Genomic DNA, 22,397 nt, shown 5'->3' with positions numbered 1-22,397 from the left:
AAAACTTGTTTCGCGAATCTCCTTCCTCTTCTTCGTCGCGAGCGAACGTAGTTCACGAATCTATGCAAAAATTTGAATTTTACGAAATTTACGTTATCCGTTAGGAAAATGCAGGTTCCAACCCAAATTCCACTTGACCAATCGTCAAATTCTTCCATGGCAGATGATTACCTAACGTGAATTATAATTTTAGGAAATTATCACCCGTTTCGCAAATAGTTCGATTCATTTCTCTGGACCTTTCGCCTGATTCCGTAATCAATCTTTCTCGACCACACGTTACGATATTGCTGACTCTGAGGTCGCGCTACGTCAGATTCTAGAAGATTCGTCGAGCCAATTGGAAGATTTTATTGTAACCGTCCGAAAATTGGCACCAGTACCGTTGATACTGTAGATATCAAAAGCGCGAACGTTCGCACGGATTCGATTGTTTGTACAATCTTTTATTTTTTTTTATTTCTCGCGTGTTTTTTCAAAATTTCCTTCATTCTCAAAGTCGTTTAACGTCGCCAAAATAAACTTCGGCGGTCCGTCTGGTTCCGTGTTTTTGCGCAAATGGCCTTCTATTCCTCACCTTGATTAACGAGGCTCATATTTCATTGTCTGTTTTTTTTTTCCTATTTCACCGACTTTCCCTCTCCGGGATGCAACGCGTTCGCTATCTCACGCGCGACTTCTTCATCCGGGTCATCTCGTATCGAGAAAGCTCGGGAAATTTTAGAAACCAACCCACAGCTCGCGGGAGATAAGATAATGACGAATTGAGTGCCCGACAATTACGTAGGTATACCAGAAGTATTACACGTGTGGTTAATTGCGTCAATATCTCTAACTATAACTGGACAGTAATTAACGATATTTTCGTGAAGATCGCACGGTTTCTGGTACCTTATTTCCTCCCATGCAGAACCGTATTCGATCCATTTTCCATTTTATTATTTCGAAAATTTCTTTTGTCGCCTTTCAAAATCTCCTCAGCCTCCATCGAGTCTCTTCTCCGAGTCCGTCTCCGTTGAATTGCGGCGATTGGGTAATGAAAAACGCACAATAGGGCGCTGCGAATAACATCCTGATCGTATGATCGTCGTTGTGAATTGCGGTATGAATTTACCCGTCGTACGCGGGCAACGTCTGCAGATCTTTGTAAAGCCTCGTGTGCCAAGTCGGTGACCCGAGAAGGTCATTTCCAGATCGCGCGTTACAGATTGCCTCCTAACAGCGGTAAAAACACGTGCGCTCCGATACAAATAAATAAATATTGACGGATTTACTGCAAGCTACGCGCCATCCCTGACGCAGATTCTTGACAAACATTAAATACGGTAAGCGCGCACACATATCGCCGCAATGCACCTCACACGCTGACCCAGAATCGCGAGCGATAATTTCACGGTACACGATACACGCGTACGTTTCGTCGTGGCAAAAAATTAGCCACATCCTTAAAAACATTTTTTTCTTCCCCCTGTTCCCCCCAACTTCATTATCATGGATTTTTACGATCGTGATGAAATTGTAGATGAATCAGTCTGTATATTTTTGAAAGTTCTTTATGTTCGGACAGAAACATGATGGTGCTTCGGGTACACGGAGATGACCTTATGTTCGGTGGAAGCAGTGGAGTTCTGCCTCACGCGCCCCGAATACCCCAGATGAAGATGATGAAAGTTCACATACCCTTCACTTTTAAGCTACACGAGAGCTTCAGAAGCACCTATGCCGGTGAGTATCCACCTCTTCTTTTGCGGAGGCAAAAAACGGGCGACGTTATTTTTTAGTTTTTCTTTCCTCTCGTTTTTTCCACCGAAGAAAGCGCATCGTCTGCTTTATGCGCCGGAAATGATTCGTCAGAGTTCGGCTTGGGGTAAGGTCGGGAGAAATTTGCGTGGTACGTTGCATTGCACGCGTTAATACAGAGGGTACCGTTAATTATTCACCCGGCGTGTTAATTTCGAAAATGATCGTTTCGATCGAGTGAAATTTATCTCGAGTCGTTACCGCACTGCACCGCGGTGATCGATCGCATAAAATACGAAGTGACGTGGGATTCTTTCGAAGCAAAAAAAAATTTCTCCTCGAAGGTTTACTCGATGTCTTTTTTTGTAAGATAAAAAAGGTGCAGTGAAAATGGGAAATTTTGTCTCGCATTAAATCCAACCTGTCCGAGCTGTGATCGATATAAATAAATCCACGATTTCGAACACCATTTTTCTGCAATATCAAAAATCTCGTTGAGGAAGGTGGAAAATTGGCGATATTATTCTCGTTGACGTTCAGCTTAGATTCAATAGGATCAACTGATTCATCCAAAAATCATAGTTTCCAGTTTATTGAACTCACATTTACGACGACTGATATATCGATGTTCGATGAATAATCTGTCGAAGCGCGTCCCGTTTTCTTTTTCTTCTTTTTTGAATTTTACGTTTTTTTTTTTTTTTTTTTCCATCAATTCCATCCAACTTTTTAACCTGATCCCAGGCGTCAGCTGTCGCAATAATGAAGTAGTCTTGTCACAGACGTTACAGGTCCAGTGTATAGGTATGTAGAGGAATTCGCGTGCGTGTTATCGAGCGGGTAGTATGCAAGAAAAATTTCAGTGAGAAAGAAAAAAAATTTAAATAAATAAATAAATAAAACAACCTGCCGAATGTTTTTTTTTTTTTTTTCTATAACGTATTCAGCTTTATATTATATACGTGAAAATAAAAACCCGTAATGTCAAACGATCCCGAAGCAAACACACCTCCTCGATTAAGTGACGAGAAAATTTCGAACTCGATCTCCGCATCTGATTTCATTGACGGCTATTAAACGATCAGATGCGAAATTATGAAATTTCTAATATCCGTCGGTTGGATATCTGGCCGACGATTGTAACTATCTGTTTATTCGGTGAGCCCTTCACGAATTTTTTCGATCATTTTTTGTCTGTTTAATTTTTTCTTTTTATGTTGATTAGTTTGTAAAAAAACATTCAGCAGGCGAGTTTTAACGCTGTTATTAACTATATTGTTTTACTGTCATCACGTGATCAGATTTCGTGTTGAAATTAAACAAACAATCTTGAGCGAGGATCGAATAAAAGAAAAAAAAACGTATTAGTAAAGGTCTTCGTAATTTTTATCGTCAAAGATTACCCACCGTTGTTTATATAAAACTCTTCGAGATTTGAAAAATACGTAGGAAACTGAAAATCTTCAAAAAATCTTGCGCGAGGCTTCGCAGAAGTCCCTGACTTCGAATACTAGAGGTGTCGCGTTACGGCAAAATTTTTGCTTCGAGAAAACAAGCGTAAATCATCGTACGGTTCTGCGAATAATAATTTTTCAAGTTTTTTCTCTTCTCCAAAAGTTCCGTAAAGCGATGACAGACCATCGTTGGCCAAAACACATGGGATCGTAGCAGCAGAGAATAATGTTCCCAAAGTTCCGCGTCACGCGGGGGGGGAGGGAGGGCGATGAGGACTTTTTGCAAAAATGGATCCACATGATCCTTCGACGGTTACCATTTAAAAAGGATCGAACACTCCTCCCGTCCGTTCGGCCCTGAAATTAGAATTTTAAATAACGCATTGTTAACGGTATGCTATTAGCATTTATTAGAGTATCACCGCGTCCCGGATCATATTTTACTCTCGAAGACTGTTCTCATATTAATTTATTCCTAATTGCGACATACCGCGTATGCCTCTGACTCTTGTTCAACAAATCGTGTCATACGTGTCGGGTATATGGCATTATTTTACCATCGAACGCCGACAGCCCGTAATGCGAATCGAATCCGAAGCTCGAACGGATTTTCAATTTCCGCTCGATAATTACCCTTTTTTTTTTACCCGCGTAATCAAAAACTCGCCATCCGCGAAACCTTCGACATCTCGTCTTCGAGTCTTCGAGTCGTCAGGGAATGTCCGGTTAACTTTATCCGAAATCGCGTACAGTTGCGAGAAATCTCACCCCGACGTTGTTACGATCCGATCGAACCTGTTCAGCTCGTTACATTACGAATGTCAGATCAAGGTCGCTACTCGAAATTATGCAAACTTACTGACAAGTTTGTATCGAGGTAATTGACTCGCGATTTAAATGAAACACATTTGACCCGGACCGCCAGGCGGTCAAGGTAACACGGACAGTTTCATAACTTCGTTGTCTGCAACGAACGATGCGATATGCTTACTTGCATACTAAATCCGATACTCCATTAGGTATGTCGAACGGGGCGTATGTATGTACACCTCCCTGTGTCCGTACGTTGGTGTGATTCTCCATACCTTACGATCGATCGCTATCTTTTTATGACTCCGGATTTATTTCATTGTCACACCTTTTTTCATTCTGTACGAGCGACGCCTATATCTCTGCACACGCGGCATAAGTTAGGTACACGCATCGGCCGGCCATTTTATTTGAGCAATCGCGTGCATATAAATTTTTGCCGGCTTTCTCAGCAAGCCTTATAATAATTCTCGCATTCGTTCCGAAGAACGCGCCAATTGGAATGAAGGAGAAAAGAAAATTGGGAAACAAATGGAAAAAAAATCATTCCTTGAACCACCCGAACGCCTGCACACTCGAATATATTCACAGATTTTTCACGTCACTTGGAAACAGAAGTTCTATTGCAATGGAGACCGAAACTAGAGGATCGAGCGAGAGAATCTGGGTGACTTCGCGGTATAAATCTTGCGTTTTTTTGAGCGCCGTTTTTCCCAATTCAAATGGACTTACTCGGAGTTCGGGTTAATCAATGTCCGCGACTATCGAACACTGTCGAAAAATTAGTTCTGGCGATACTTAAAAAGTTGTCATCTATATTTCTCAGGAACTATTATCTCATGTGTTTCTACAGACAACTTGTTTGCTCTTTATCGTTTTTTTTTTTCTTTTCTTTTTTTCTTGTCCCCGCGGTACATCGCTCGTAGTGTCGTTATTATAATCAGGATAGTGGAATATTTTCGATGACTCATCTCACGCACGAAATTCCCACCTACGCTATTATCCCTGACAAAAGATATGAAACAACACAATAATATCGCCAACGTTCGACTATGCCGCGAAATTTACCTATGAACAATTTCGCTATCTCTCGGGACACTTTTCGATAATTATACAATTCGCTCGTAAAATTTACGAAAGGCAAGTTCTTCCTAACTTTTCGATTCACCGTAAGCCTGTGAGTTTGAAAATCGAAAGCAATCGTCAATTTTATAGGCGAACAAAAATCCGCGAAGTTTGGCTCAACGTCTGATTTTGATTTCGTTGTAAGGGTGTGGTGGGATTTCGAAGGTTCGATCACCCCGTTGGTATCTGTTTATACGGAGAGTCGATAAATTACGAAAGTTGCATGTCAAGAAAATCGTGTAAAATATATGAACTTACGTCTCACCGATTAATAACGCTACCTTCGAATAACAGGTTCTAGCGAAAACTTGCGATCGGCACGACACTAGAATTCTTATGGTCTTCGTATAGCTTTGAATAAATCATGCGATTTTTGTTTTTGCTCGGGCACCATAATTCATTAATTTTGCCGTACCGGGTTCTAGTCCTTGAAAAAAATTTAACAAGCATTTATTGCTCCGTATATCGGTACATAAATATTACATTTATTATGGTCCCATATAATGCCAGAAATTTTCCAACACGTTTACCAAAAAATTCGGTTTATAGCCTCATCTTAAACTCGCCTCAAAATTATACAATCTTTTTCCTCCTTTTATTTCTATCTATTCATACGGGATTACGCACGATCACGTTTCAATAGAGTTCAATAGAATGCCGAGGAAGTAGCGACAATCCCATTGCCAATCGGCAATGAATGAATTTCCACAACGCTTAGGATACGAACCATATTCCTATATGATATATTCAAAATTATACGCACGTGGCACATAAATTATATCCATAGCGTCGAGTCGTTGGTAATTTTTTTTCCTCTTCATTTTGTCTCATTCTCTCATACCATAACACCGTCGATTATTATTTTTTCCACGCACTTTTTTATCGCTAAAACTGGTACAGATTCGAGTTGTGAAAATTTATTACAAAAACGCAATTTTTATTCAATCAAATTTTTAATTGTCTCTAAAATTTTTCAATTTGTACGACGACCCATTCGAGTTTCCCCGAAGGGAAAGGAAAGCCCGAAGAACAATTGAGTTCGAGAATGCAGACGGATGAATTTTTTTTGTACTCGCAAATTATGTCGCGCAAGACAGACGATCCAATGATCGAGATGGACTTCCGTACGTATAATACACGCGTGCGTTCGAACACCCTGTATGTTACTTTTTAAGCAATTTTTTTCAACTTTCGTATAATCTTCGTATGGAAAAAAGCGTGTTCTACACCGCTGGTTGTTCGCGGTGTCAGAGCGAACGTTCAATGGGTTTTTTGGCCAGGTATCAGGGTCATCTTGATTTTTTTCTTAATGGAACTGACCACTTTTTCTGGCTCTCTGGCATAAGACATCATACGAGCACAATTTCGGAGTGCCAGTTCATTTATGAAAATAACACAGATGTGATTGGCTGTGACGTTCGATTAACGAATTTGATCTATTCGCCGCCGGTCCAGTTATTGTTTTTCGAATTTATTATCTTGAATTGCATTCCGAAATCCGGACAATCTTTGATGAGAAAATGCGACAGCAGTTTCCAGGATTTTCTATGCATTGTCACTTTTACGCAGGTTATATGAATTAAAACGTAGTCTGGGAACTGTTATAAAAGTTGTTCACTTGCAGATCTAGGGCAGGGTGAACGTGTATGAAAACGAGTGGTGCGCAACACTTCAAATTATTGCATATACGATGTTTCACCTACAAGCTTAATTCTTGCCAACTACGAGTGTTTAAACTGCTGCTATCTCTCTGCACGTTGCTCTTCGGTGTCGAATCTTTTGTTTTTGCTTCTCTTTAAAGCAAGTTTAGCGTCTTTATAACGTTAGAAAAGTGTGTTTGGTTTCCTGGACCAAAAAAATGAGTAAAATAACCTGACGGAATGTTCCGCAGTATCCCAATGCATTTGCGATTCGATTGATGGAATAAGAGGAAAAAAAAAATCTGGCGGAGAATATCGCGCTAATGTATTATTAATTCAAAATTAGAGTTTGCAATGAGCAATTTTTAACTTAGTTGATTATCTTATCGTGAGAAAAAAAAAAAAAATTATTCACCGACTCCTTATATGCTAAATATGTACATTGTACAATTTTTTGTCCAACACCATACCTACTCGTTGGCATTTATCAGCGGTTCCTCTCAACACCAGGTTTTCGAGTGGTTCTGCTTCCCGACCATCCAAATGATGAATTTTTGTAATCGACCACCTCGCGAACGTTGTATTCCGTCCAATTTATAATCCAATACCCCGACCTCAGGTCAGATTTCGTTGTCGCTATATTTTTCATTGTCTCGTTTTTCTGAATATGCAGTTTCTAATATACATAATATTACTTTCGACCAATCGGTATGGTAATAGAGTTGAAGGTATCTTATTCACGGCGGTCGTGATATCTGTCCGTATAAAATCGTGTATGAATAATACATGAATTATGAAATTAGCCGGATCGAAATTACCAGTTTCTTTTTTTTTCTATCGCTTTTTTTTTTTTTTTTTTTGTAGCGCTGTTATAATTTATCCTTACGCGGATGGCACAATAAAACTTTGGAACAACAAAGAAACCCATCAGATTTTCGATGATTGCAAAAAAAAATTTTCTTTCACGCTTTTTCGTGACTCATTACTTTCTCTATTCAATCCTACCTGATAATGATTCCAAGATAGTTTCTCCCAACGATTTTTTCCACCACTAAAATTTCGAGTGTCGATCACCGATGTTTTTTAACTTTTCGAATCGTCGACGGCAAATGGGACGCGATTATTTTATGACCTGAAAATTCTCGGCTCATATTCCAGACACTCGCCTCTGTATTGAATCGAGGCGTTTAGGATCGACGTGAAATAACCGATTTTTGTATGTTTTCGGGAAGTCGACGCGTACCGCGTTCTCTGCGGTATAACATCGCATAAAATTACATTCGGACAGTGACGTACGGTACGGTCGACGTTCGACGGACACTGCAGCACATTTGGAAGCATTTCGACATCTTCGAAATGACGAAACACCGTAATTGGTGTCGATTTCCTAGATCATTTTGGACTCGAATCCTCCGAGGCATCCGAATAATCACAATCTCCTGGTCATAATGTTACGCCAGTTCTCGCAATCTGATCGGCCGTCACCTCGGAGCGGTGCTCCAGGAAATTGAAAAAAATTCGTAACGCTACCCCAATTTTGTCATCGAATTTTTCACCGACCCTGTAGTTCTTTAAAATCCGAGCATAAATTCGGAAGCATCTGCACGCGCCGTTTATAATATTATTTAATTGGATGAAGTCAAGTCGGGATCGCGAAGATGCGTAAAAATTGTTTAGGTATAATAAAAATATGAAATTTATCAAGATCGAAAGCTGCTGAAAAACTCATTATAAGTCATTTATAAAACAGACTTTGGAATCTTTTTTTTTTTTCGCTTACTTACAGTGAAAACCGGTGGCGGTTTCGGGATAAGATCATGCCCGATTGAATGAAATATGTGTAAATACATGCTTAAAAGCTAATTAATTGCCGCGTGATTAATGCCGATTTTTGATCATTGGTAGCAGAGTAATGACTGTTCCAATATTCACAAAACTTGCATCTTCTATATTGTACCGAACTCTTGGGATAAGATTTTCAAAAAAATGAAGCTTGACCTTCGTTAACAATAATTACCTATTTGACCTACGTACCGTTAGGAAGTGGCCTTCGTTTATTTTCCATTTTCCAATTCGTTGCTGGCAGATGTTCAAATATTCAGCTTGGTATTTTGTAATTAATGAAGTTTGACGTTTACGATTGTAGAAATTTTCATGGCCTCTTATTTCCCACACAAGAATTCTTGGGTATTTTAGTTTCTTACTTTGATTACATAGCTTCCGGGCAGCCTGGGTAGTTTCTTAAACGTGTATAATATTTTTATTTTGACACCGCCATGTTAACTGACTCGGCATTATAACCACAATATATCCTTTACACCGCGTGTACATACCTACGTAGATACATACGTATATTCACCTATATATTACCAACCTCCGATCGAACACTCAAAATTAAATAATCAACTCCGCTTACATAATTATATCTGGATTCAAAAAAACACCTCCCTAAAAAAACCATGATTATACACTTGTAATTTATGGGTATAGATGTGTTGTAAAAAATTGCACTCTTTACTCGTAGTTTTACATACTCGAAAAAAATCTATCCCGATTGAGTTCTCTAAATTTTTGTTTCACTTGTCTTACGTATGAATAACTTTATTTCCATAGGTCTGTTACATACTGAAAAAAGCATCATTTTTTTCTTTTTTTTTCTAGAAGGAACCCCAAATTTGCACGTAGATTATCTGTTCAAAAAATGTTTCAAGGAACAACGGAGTACGTCATTTTCAGATGGTCATCGTTAGGGTGAAATTTTTAGAATTTCTTTTTTTAAATACTCTGCATGATTATCGGAATCATAAGGCGAATCACTTTCTACGAGATCAGTATATATACTTGGATCGGTCGTATGAAAATATTAGCACGTTTTAACGTCTGACTTTGGCAAGCAATTCGTGGAGTCCTCTTTTTACACTTTCTCACAATCAGATGTCCAGAGATTTACGTACTACGTTATGACTATGCGAGGTTGGAAATTTGTGGTTTTTATATATATATGTTTATCGAATAAATTAATGCTCGTTACTACAATCGGTTACGAAATCGACTGACCCTACTGCAGAATTAAACTTCCATTTAAAAAATTTTTTGCCAAATAGCGAGTGGCATTGTTTTAACGTTTGATGATGCGACTCGAGATGTAATTATCATCCGCTGACCACTGTTTATTTATCTAGACAATTTGACCGGTCACGGTTTGCCTAATAGCGGAGTTGAAAATTATTGGGAAAGAATCGGATTCTTCGTTACGCCTGATCTACGAAATTAGCGAGGCTTTGCAACTATTTATGCAACATGGTTGGCGCACCGCATTCACCGAGAGACACGAAATTTCGCCATACCTTCGAAAGCAGCGGCATGACTTTTATATACGCGCCGTTTTAAACGTCGTCGCGTTGCGGTGAAAATAAAAGTATCAAATCACCGAATGACATAACTCTAGTGTCCCAAATTAAAAATCGTTCGGGTATATCTTTCGCCTGGACAAAAATCAATCGCGATCGTCCAACCGATCGTCATAGCGATCGTTGACACGTGGTGGTGTATCGATTACCTCACTCGGATTCGATCGAGCGTCTAATTGCCTGATTCAAAATAGCCGATCGTACAACGTCAAGTCTGAACTTTAAACGCAGTTGAAAACTCGCTTCGATACCGGGTTAATTTGGAAACTTTATAGCCAACCTCGCGCTGGCTTATAATGCAACGAGAACCAGTGTGGAGGCAACGTGTAACGTGTGACCGCACAAAATGTCTTCGATAGAAAATTTTGATCCTCTTTTTTCTTTTTTTTTTTTGGTAATCGAGCACCGGGTACGTTGCTCCTAAATTTCGCAGAGAACCCAAATATTTCTGACTCGTCGCCGTACGTTGTGCTGTTGAGATTCGATGGATTTTTGCTTACCAAAAAATTATATCCTACCACGTTCCCGATCTTCGTCTGTGCTTGTGAAAATTTGAACACGTAATTAAACGTTTACGGAATCGGGATGACCCGGGTTTTGTCTACCGGTCGTAAAAATTTTAATTAGTAACGCGTTCGGTCGCGAAAGGTAAAGGTTACATTTCATCGTTTCGTTTTTCTCTCTCATCTATTACAGCCGTTACATCATTCCTACGCCTCTAGTCGAACGAATTGGGACTCAGTTTATCTGCAATACAGCAGTTAATCTCCCAACTTTCTTAGCAAAATATCGTAAGCAATCAATTTTTTTTTTTTATAATCCATCGTTGATGGAAATCGCGAGGAAAATTTTCGTCTATTGGCGCAAGCTTCGGGTGAGGTTAGATCGTGTGTGATATGAACAATATAGTAATTTCAAGTCAGAGTTGCGTGGGTATTCTCATTATCAATATGCCGGTGTTAAGTGGGTTCCGACAAACAAAATCTCCGACATTAAATGCAAACTAGATAATTATGTAGGTGGTAAACGAATTCGTGAGTTTACCTCTTAGGTACTCGAGAAATAACGAGCCTAAAAATATTTAAATCCAGTCTGGTATATTGGAACGTAATTATTGACAGTGTGGCTCATTAGCATCGTTGTACTTTCGATGGACTTCTGTGACGTTAACGCTATGCAGTTTTCGTCGTTTAACACCGTTTCGCGAACGGAGTAAAATTTTGCTTTTTACCGCCGCGTATTACGTTTCCTGATTTCACACAATTTTTTTTTTTTTTCTCTTCTCTTCTACAACGTCTGCAAACGTCACACACCGTCTGTAAGGTTGTCGAAAAATCCTGTTCCGAAGGTCACTCCGATTAAAAAAACAGATAATTAAAAATAAAAAAAAACAGAAACCAACGGGTCCATCGACGGATGCATTTTTATCCCAATTAATTATTCGGCGAAAATAAAAGTCATGCAGTTGATATATTTAGCTATTAATACCCACCGTGCGTGGCGGACGAATTGAAATACGACCCGTACATTAATCAAATTTAACTCGATGACCCAATCCGCCGAAAGCCTCCGCTGACTGACATATTTTCTCTACCTTCGTTCCAATTTTCATCTTTTTCTTCAACCGGTACGACGTATACCGTGCACACCATTAATTTCTCTATTACGCAACGAAGTTGTGATCTCTTATACTACGCTCGGTGGTGTGGTACAGTTGGCGATGGAAGTTGTGGACGGGTAGAGGAGACGTGAATATAGGAAGAGATTCTCAATTCCAAAGTAAATGTTTTGCTGTTTCTTTAGTTTTCGGTACATTCACGCGTCGAGATTTCTCGCGCACTTATGTAACGGAATCGTAGTTATACTTCTTCGCATATACTAACCGTTCTTACCCGCATGGAATCGTTCTGGAACGCTCTCGATTACGCGCCGCGTGCTCTACGCAATTTTTCAGTATTCGTTGCAGAGTTCATGTTCGCCGCAACGAATGTGCGAAATTGAATTCCATATTACAGCAGGCAACGCGGACGCGATTCGGCCCTAAGGCGAGGATGACTCGTTCGTTCGGCGTATATTTTGGTGAAATTTCAAATACTGGTTGTCTATCCGACGAGTGTTTCGCCGGTTGGCAAACATTGCAAGAAAGTTATTCAACTCTTACGTAAAAGAGAATCTCGCGTCTACGTATACTCCGGGCTTCGATCAACTGTCGTAGCCTATGCTCGTCTGAAAATGGGCTACGAGTTAAATGAACTTCCGCGCTTCACGGCCTAATATTATCCGGGATTCGAATTGGCGTATTACCGAGACGTAAACGGAATACCAGAAGCGATCTCCTCTGTGTACTGTCTGAATATTCAACGGTAGCTGCGCGTCACCTTAATCGCTCCAAATTGCGGGTGATCGTCATCCGTTGGTTTCTACATCGCCGATGATTCACGTGGCACTTGAACAGAATAATCGTCGACGAGATTAAACTCTCCTGAATCCCCCCCGAATAACGGACGACCGTTGTCCACGTTTAGAATTCTTGGACCTCCGGATGATTCGCACGGATCAACGGGACCAGTCCTCCTCAGTTTTTCGAAGAAAGCTATCCTTAATCTGTATACGTCTATTCATCCTGTACACCGCTATTGGTGTCCGTGCATTCGCGTACTTAAACCTGACTGAAACCAGGTTGAGTTTAACTCGCAGCTGAGCGATATGCTCTTTCGTAATCGCGCATTCGTCAAAAGGTTTCAACACCATCTCGACTTTCCAAGGCCGAGCGTAGCCGGTCGGTGGTCACACTCGGATGCGGATAGAATCAACCAAAAAGTTCAATCAACTGCATTCGCCGCACCGTTCCGTTGCTCTCGTTACTTTTTATTCCGCTTCGACGTCGAAGTGGACAGCTGGTGGCGGTCGCTCCGACTTCGAGGTATTCGATTCGCGGACAACAAGCGGATCCAAAATTCAAAAGTTTAATAGCGAGGCGGCGCGCGGCGATCTCGTTATGGTTTATACCTACCTTGCGCGTTAGTCACGGTACAATACCTCGAAAATGAAATTCACGTTTAATCGTAAGACCGACCACCTGTGTAACTCCGGTTGCAATGTCTACGTGACTGCCACGGCGTAGCCGCATCAAGGTTACTCGTTGCAGATTTTATCCCCCCGCCGTTCGTACAGCGAAACTGGTTCGATCGTTTCCACGGGTTAGAAACTGAACACCGTATTTTAGACAAAGCCGGTGTCACATGTTACGTGTATCACATCGACATTTTATTGCAGACGTGCTCGAACACACGAGACGTGGGATAAAATCGGCGCTTTTGTTTTTTCCTCCTACTCGAAAGCAAAACAACTTGAAATTAAATGCACTATTGTAAAACGTGATGTTGGTCAAGTCCAGTTGGAGATGACGATTCACTCGGGAGCCGTATACGGTATTTTCCTCCGCGCACACTGGCCGCCTGACTTACTTCGATTGACGCAAGAACGAAGCGCGACATACGTGCTCCGAGCTTAATTAAAAATTTCAAAGTTTATCCTTTATCTTGAGGCGGTTGAAACATCGCTGCGAATATTTGAAAACAGCTTCGCATCTGTGAAAACAACTCGACCGCGCGATGATCTGGAAATCGCTTCTTTTTTTTCCGAGTTTCGAACGTCAAATGAACTTGAAAAGAAGCTTGTGAACCGAAGAGGTACTAGAATTAACGTTCAAGTTTGACGACTGCGGTATTACTTTCAGTTGTTAGCGTTTGGCAATTCCACGACTTCGGACGATTCGAGTGTGTGGCGCTTTGCCAATTAATTTGTCAAGTTCAATGCGAGTTTTCTGATCGTTTACTTTGAAAAAAAACAAAATTTCAACGAAACTTTCGCTCGTTCAACAAACATATGGGGGGAGGGGGGGGGGGGGGTCAAGGGACAAAAACTTCCGAACGTTTCGCGGTTACCCGATTTTTCGTTTAACTTGATATTCCCAATAATCAGCAAATGTAATCGACACGATTTTTTTTTTTTTCTCTCTACGTTGGATTGGGTTCCAGCGTGTATCGACGTAACAGCGAACTCCGTATGGCCTATCACGAGAAGTTTCTAAAACCTCTTCCGCAATTTTTACGCGCAAAAATTTCAATAATTAAGTTTCTCGCGATCTTGTTCCATCTCACCAAATATTCAAGAACCTATCGAATTACGCTGCAAAAAAAAACCTGACACGCCGCGACTTCGTTCGTATATCAAATCCTATAGTCCCAAACTTGGGCAAAAACTGCGTGCCTATTGTTATTATTTTTTTCACTGCATTGTCCTTTATTCGAAACCTCTATCAAAATCAAACAGCGAAACCAGGAAGTTATCGATCAGAGTCCAGTTTTATCAGCGATGACGATGAAAAAAATTATTTTTAAAAATTGAGCGAAAGTCAATTCGAAACAACGATCGACGAATTGAAGAGAAAAAGAAGAGAGAGACGTCGAAAAATGAATCGGTAAATTTTCAATCACAAACGGGTTGCGCTCATATTTATCGCGACATATTCCGAGAGCATCGTCAGCCGATGTAACAAACGTTCGAAATTCAAATTTCAAGTCAATCAATCCGATCAGGAATCGAATATCACGTCGTGGACACGGTATATAAAAGGTATATAGGTAGCTGGAACGGGCGTATTTACCAGGTACATATATTACAGCCGGGAATGAACTCGGCGCAATTCACTGCCTGGTTGGTTGGTTGGTTGGGTTGGTTACCGGTGGACCCAGTGGCGCAACTACTTGTCCCTTGCGTAATAAGATTTGATAATCGCAATCGGTCGGCGTGTGTGTTACGTTTTCACGAGAGAACTAACGCCAGTCGACGACGAGGAGGCGAATCCACGGCACGGTTGCCGCTTGTAGTTTTAAAGTGCAGGATACGAAAATGTATATGCTTTCAAACATTATACACCCTGCAGTGGTTGTCCGCTTTTGCAACTGGCAACGGTGGCCTTTCACCGGACAATGACCACTGCCATAGAGACCCGTGGACATGCCGCGGACGGTGACGTCTGTGGAAATGTAACTTACGGGGGGTTGAGGAGAGAAAAGATTTTTCCGAAAACGTGTGAATCGGTAAGGTTCCAAATTTATTCAATATTCGACGATGATTAGTTTGTACAAGATCTCGTGAAAATTTGGAATAAGTTTTTCGATAATCCTCAAATTATGGGACCGTCATTGGTAACGTAATCGGTGTTTGGAAAGATTTATTTCGATATTCAGAATCCTCATTAATTCAGTTATTAATTATGAACCGATATAAATTAACTCGGTCACACCGATTTGTGTATATAAACAGGATTATTTATGGGAAACTAAAAACAAGTTTCATTTCAGACATTGACTGTATATCTGTAGTTGTAAGATTTGTCATTTTTCTCAGTTGTGATTTGGAGAAAAAAAAATTTCCATTTTTATATCCAATTGTTTATTTTATTTTCCGCTCTCGTGATACACGTTATCAACAGAGGTATGTGCGCCCATGAATTATAAAAGTAACATCGCCTTTTCCGTATTCAGTTTTAGTCTTGAAGTGTAATGACGCAAAAACCTATTCGAATCGTTTTTCTGTACTCACGAATACACGACGTCTCGATAATTATTCTATCATAACTACATTCGTACACTCGTATGTGCTTATTTGTATAGTTTATCTCTGAATAGAATCTCATTAAGTGAGTTAACTTATATACCTCGTAGTAGTTATTCAACGAGTATACCAGTAAAATCTACCACTACTACGAGTCTACTACTACCAATACTATAACGCTGCGGTAGTACATAACTCAATTCCTGACTAACGTAAGTTACGCAAACTATTTCATAAAAGTAGAAGAAAAAAAAACTTTTTTAATTGTTTATTTATTTTTTCAATTTCTTTTCTTTTTTGGTTTACAAATATCGCATCGCATTTGTCACGATTCTATTATTGAGTACCCATGAAAAAGAGAATTATGAAATTTCGGATCACGCGAAACGCAAGATCGGACTTATGTGTCTTTTTCGTTTTTTCTTCCTTTTATTATCTTGCATCAGAGCACGTAATTACCAAAACGAATCAGAAACAATATGGGTTGAACGCTGTGGGTAAAAAAGATAAAAAAAAAAAAACTTTTACAATCAATTTTAACACCTTGACCAGGTGTAATAAAATACTTGATAAAATGAATTTTTCCGTGTTGTAATACTTTTTTAGATCAAGAACCTCCACGGTGTTGTACACCTGTGAGAAAAATTGAAGAAATAAATAATTGAAGCAAATTAAAGAGCAATGACTGTGCGGATCGACAATTGGGGAGCGGTGACGTGTAACGTAATCTCAATGTTTAAACTTGAAAATTTTCCACTCTGCTCCGCGTAGCGGAGATCGGTTTTGTTCGAGTATCAAAATAGTACGGACAAAGTTTGGAGAGAGGACAAGTGGGCGAGAAAATTGTGCAATATCCTACACGTGGGTTCGTAATGTTAACCGGAATGTTATGACATTGCAACAAAGATCGAAAAACGTAGGGAGCTCACTGACGTCAGAGAGTCGATTAATCTGAATTCGTTTATGCAAAAACATCCTTGTTCAGTTTTTTTTTTTTTTTTTTTTTTCTCTCGAAAATAACTATCAACTCCCGTTAACAAGGATGTGTTCCGATTGATGCATTGGATTTTTGACTCAACGAATTGACGGAGACAAAGACGTCACAATCTGAAATAAGTGCAGGGTCACGATCTGCATACCCGCTTTTAATATCCGCTTCTGAGGGTCGAATGAATTTGGAGAGTAAAAAAAAAATTTCTTTTTTTTTTTTCAAACTTCATTTTACTCCAACCTTCGGTACGCGCTCGTATACCAATTGTGGGCATAACTCGGATGAAATTGAAGAGGAAAATAAAAAATATCAGCGCCGATGCAGCTGTTGTCTAGCTGCGCCAAATGTTGAGGGCACGAAATACTGTTTAATTTATTAGCACATGCGGTAGGAATACTTGTGGCTCCGTGGCTCGGTAAAATAGCGCTTGGAATAGAGCAAATGGCCTGCGGATCAGACGTGTAGCCCGAGCGCCGCGATTCCCGATCCTACTTTCACTTTTCGTCCAAGTCGCCGCTCGGCTCTCAAAGACTCCGACTTGTACACGAATTTACTTTACACAAAACGCGACGTTCGAATATTCCGGATCATCGGGTACGCGTCCTCCTAATATTGACGAAAAACATCCCCCTTGATATCGAGAGTTTGCGAACTTGTGAAATCCGCAAACAACTCGTAGCCCGGAAACGGACAGATTTTTATTGTAAAAAATTCAGCGGATTGCAACATCGTTCTCGGCGAACCAGGAACGAAACTATTCCGTTGACCTTCAATTGAAGTCGATATAGTTACGTCTTCGAAAGAAGGCAGGTTTTTGTCCGAAGCCAGCTGCATGTCCCGAAGATTTTTTTTTCTCTCTTTCAATTTCCAAGTTCCCGATTTGAATTATTATGCGAATGCAGATTTAGCTTTATAATTTTTTCGCGATTATTAATACACCATTAATACAAACGATCGATCATCTTTGTGTTCGTGGTAAAATAATATCGGCGTTACAAGAGAGAAAAAAAAAAAAAAACAACAACTCACAGTTACTTTTCACAATTAGCATATCATGCCCGTTGGTATTTGCATGATATATACGAGTTATTCACACCTATACTATATATCATCTCCGCTAATAAATTTTACGATTATTCCAATTATTATCTCTTAATTAAGACCGTCCTATTTGTAGGCCATTTCGGGTTACTAATATCGTCAATAACTCAAGATTCGTGTTCCGGACCGGATTCTGCTGTAGAATACGAATACCGGTTTCCCTGACGTTTTATCATACGGGGAGTTCGGTTGAAGTAAGACCCCTCGAAAAAGCACTTCCTACATTCGCGTACCCCGTCGAAGGCGAAATATGCGATTAATAAAACACATAGCCCTTGCAAATAATTGATTAATCACCTCGCTCGTACGTAATCGAGTAGACGTCCCAATTGCTCGCCAATTATAATTTCGCAGCCTTGAGACAGGCGCGACTTTATCACAGAACGAATCAATAAATAACTTTTCGATACCTAACTGTCCGTAAAATTTCGTCCCTCCATCGGATTCAGATTTCCGATCAATTTGAATTAAAATCGATTGTCACGACTCGTGATATACTTGTTTTGGTTTCACTAGTATCTGCGGATTACAAAATTGACGAAAAATAAAATATAAAATTACAATTGGTACTAGGTATACGCGAACGTCTTATAAATATACTCAAATTACTGATTGTGACGCGGTGTAACTAATTATAATCCGATCGACCCTGAGTGTCCGGTCAGACGCGATTGGCACACGACTGCAGGTGTAACAGTTACTTACCATTTTAACATCCTATAATTGAATGCAGAAGTGTTCAACCGTCGACAAATACAAAGAAAATGTCCATCGCCTGTGCATTGCATCGTAAAGATGCAGTGAGTGTCGTTGTTTTTATAGCTAACTTTTTTTTACCCTCACAATTTCTATTTTTTCAAAATTCAAATCAGCGGATATTTCATTCCGCACGATCTACGGTAAATAAAGAAAATTTCTATTATTATCACATTAAACGATTCGGTATGTAATAATTAATTCCCGTATACGTACAACGTTTTTGCATATTGTTATTCCTACGCACACCTTCGTTGTAAGTCAAACCACTTTTTTTCATGGGCGTGTCCCTTTTCAGCGGTCATCGTCGCGTCGTTAAAAATTATTCATTAACCATCATCGCCAAACTAGAATTCGATCTGGTATTTTTTATTGGCTAGTTTCGATAGCCGAATTCCACTGGATCACCTATACACACCGAACCTCTTGCACCCCACGCGATGTGAAGCTGCTAATCGCTGTCCCATTTGAATTCATGAAAAATAAAGGAAGAAGAAAAAAAATAAATCGAAACTCGTACGCGTCGAAATTACTTTCAATCCAAACGCGAGGTAATCGTTTCGCAAAAAAAATGTCTCTTCGCGCCGATATCGCGGAAGTTGTTGCAAGTTGAAAATTTTTCATTGTCGCAAGTTCGGGTAAACGGGGACACCTTGTAGATTTATTATATATTCTCCGTAATTTATCATGTGCTACCTGTCGTTCGCCCGTATACCAGATGATACGTGAAGATAACCCGGCTCATTGGTCGCTCGAACTAATCACTTCCTGGCAGAATAATTAGAGTTCAATATACGATGCTGTTTCAGAAAATTCGATTTCATGACGTGATTTTTTTCTATTTTATTTTTGTTTTATTTATTTTTTTTTGTTTTCAAATCGCGCCGGAAAAATGTTTATTTTTTCGAACGCCACGAGCAGATTTTTACTTTATTAATTGTCAACGAAAATTGACGACGCGAAATGATGCCGAGTATTCGGCTACTCGTACAGCAATGTGTCAGGAACTAATTTCTGCCGTTTGAATACTCAAGAAACTTTTCGGACTTGTTGTATGCGTACAAATTAGGTGTGGCCTTCTGTATCGTAATTGACGTACATCCTAAGATAGGTACATACGTGTGTGCGGCTCGTCATCGTGGGATCCGCGCGAACGCGGGGCCGATCTTAAAAATTCATACGATGAACTTCGCAATTTTGTTTTACGGGGGTCAATATTCGTGTCCGAAGATTTATTTCCCATGTGTAACTTTCATTGAAATTTTGACACAACTAAAAACTGTCTAAGTAAAATGCGCTTTCTCCTTAGAATTTCGAAGATACATTTCGCTTTCCGACAGTCGAAGCGAACTTTGCAAGTTGCAACGATGATCTTGCGTCGTTCTACTCACACTGCGTTTGATTTCATTCGTCGTTTAAATTCTTGTCTCGTAATTCTTTTTCAATTTCACGTCGTTATAGTTCACACGCATTTTGAGAGTTCTTTTTTTTTGTAGACCTACGAATTTGCCTCGTCGAGGTATCTCAATTTTTCTGCTCCAGAAATTGAAAAATTGACGATAACTCGATCAATTTAATAGATGGATTAATTTAAATCCAATGCGAGGCGAATCGTTGGGCACACGGTAGCCGCGCAAACATTAACGCGCTCAAAAGTTGGCACGTCGTACGGCCAGACATAGACTTGTCAAAGTCAGAGTCAGAGTCGGTTTTGTGTCCGAGTCTGCGAAATAGGAAGGACAAAATCTCGTGCAAATGTTGAATACCAATTATCGCGAACAGTACACAATTACACAGCCTTATAGTGCCAGCGTAAATTTTTATCGAGCCTTTATACCTACTGATTTTTTTTTAATATTTTCATTTACTCGGTTCTTTTTTCATTTTTTTTTCACATCGTAATTATATAACCACAAGTGGGTACGACCGGCTAATAATTTCACCGTCTTTGTTTCAAGTTTTTTCAGGCGTCATTTTTACGATGGCTTGGTATTTGTGATTTTTCGCACTGCCGTTTTCGAGTCACTGCCATGCACCGTAGGCAATATCGTGGAGAATTTTTCGGATGCGTAAAATGTCTTGGCAAAAAATTTTGCACCGCTTCTTCGGACCGCTGAGAACGATCGTTAATTGAATTTCGTATGTGTGCATAGTTTCTCTTGTACATGTGATTAGCACGAGTATAAAAGAAACGAAAATCTATTCGACTTTCTTCTGGCAGTGAAAAGAACTGCGAAGTCGTTAGTGTTATTGAATCTTCTTCTGTCCATCCCGTCGCCAGTCATCGCAAATGATTATTTGGTCAGGAGACCGCGAATTCAATCCGCAGTCATTACCGTCCAGTTTAGTGCGTTATAAAAATCGAATTTCATGTCCCAGTCATCCTGATTAATCGACGTCGTTACTGAACTATTTTTTTTTTTTTTTTTTCTATGCAATACAGTTGCTTTACACGGTTTTCGAATGTGTAGCCATTGCATGTCATTCGTTCGTTTCACTCGAGAAATATTTTTTTCTTGTACTAATGACGATAAGAATTATCAACCCATTAGACCCATTTTTTGGATCTTTTCTGCAAGCAATTTTGAAGAATGTCACCAGTGAGTTTCCTGTTCGTTTGAATGAGAGAGAAAAACGAATAAAAATTGTTGACAAATATCGTCTTTCATTATCCGAAGTTTCGTACTAATAATGCAAAATATGTAATTTATTTATAAATCAAGAAAAAATAATTGTTGTTTCGAAAAATCGCGTAAACGAAAACATATTATTGTTTTCGTTAAATTTTGTAGCGCAGCGAAAACGGAAAGCCAGACAAATTATTATCGGTGTATATCCATATGGTTGTTCAATCCGGAGATAAATATATATATACGTACATGTATATAATTATATGTATATTGTTGTACAGATATAGGTGTTTTTAAATTCTCTTTTATATATATTTTTAGACTCATGCGCAAAAAGTTATTATAAACGGGCGAGTCTCGCGATACGCGTAGGTTTTACGGTGGTGTAGGAATTTCTCATTCACATTTATTCTATAAGGCGGCCTCAAGTTCGTGATTGCTTGCGTCCGATAATTTGGCGCCGAAATAAACCACCCGATTTATTCCCCGAATACCCGAAACGAGATGAACGTTTTTCCTTCATTTTTTAATCGAAGTGGACCGAATCTTTGATTAGTCTCATTTTCGGTCTGTCAGGGGTAAGAAGAGAAATTATATAGTTTTGCGTTATTGCGTTCGTCCGTTGGAGGTTTCACACGTTATTTCAACCTCGAAACTCCTCTTCATTGAACAATCGGATTATCTGAATTGGATATGAAAATGCGAGAGATTCCTCGAGTCGTACGTCACCTCGTAACGCCTGTTAAATAATGAACGACAAAGTGATGCTCCGACACATGCGTTGACGCGAATCAAGCACATATTTAATGAGCGATTATCAATTCACACCTTGTCTCACTTAAGGAGTCATCCTGCGGTCCCGAAAAAAAAAAAATAAAAAAATAAAAAAAAAAGGATGAAAAAATAAAAATTATAATCAATCGAACGTCGACAAACGACGAATTTACTAATGTGTTAAGCTCATTCATTCGAACGAATAAATCCGTTCTTTCTTTCGATTGTTACAACGGGTTATAAACTTTTACCGTTCGTTCGCCACCGTTAAGTTTATATATCTCTTCTGACGTGTATCACGCGATTTACGGTGTACCAGTTTCGTTCGGATATTTCTGGATTAA

At 39.6% G+C, this 22,397-nt stretch overlaps 1 protein-coding gene across 6 annotated transcripts in view; it reads left to right on the top strand.

Annotated features, from left to right (window-relative positions):
• The window catches only part of LOC105693844 (cell growth regulator with RING finger domain protein 1-like), a 46,191-nt gene that overhangs the window by 14,782 nt on the left and 9,012 nt on the right, over positions 1 to 22,397 (top strand). For 3 of the 6 annotated variants that reach the window (XM_048654536.1, XM_048654535.1, XM_012414047.4), the window contains exon 2: positions 1,568 to 1,725. In XM_048654536.1, coding sequence (XP_048510493.1) covers positions 1,568 to 1,725 — 158 coding nt within the window. Of the gene's footprint in view, positions 1 to 1,549; positions 1,726 to 22,397 lie in introns of all 6 variants that reach the window. The other 3 variants (XM_012414042.4, XM_048654538.1, XM_048654537.1) reach the window with 1 other exon arrangement.

This window comes from Athalia rosae, chromosome 4 (assembly GCF_917208135.1).
Source record: "Athalia rosae chromosome 4, iyAthRosa1.1, whole genome shotgun sequence".
In the NCBI taxonomy this organism is placed as follows: Eukaryota; Metazoa; Arthropoda; class Insecta; order Hymenoptera; family Athaliidae; genus Athalia; species Athalia rosae.
The sequence above is the reverse complement of the archived record's forward strand: the minus strand, read 5'-3'. Positions and strand labels throughout refer to the sequence as shown.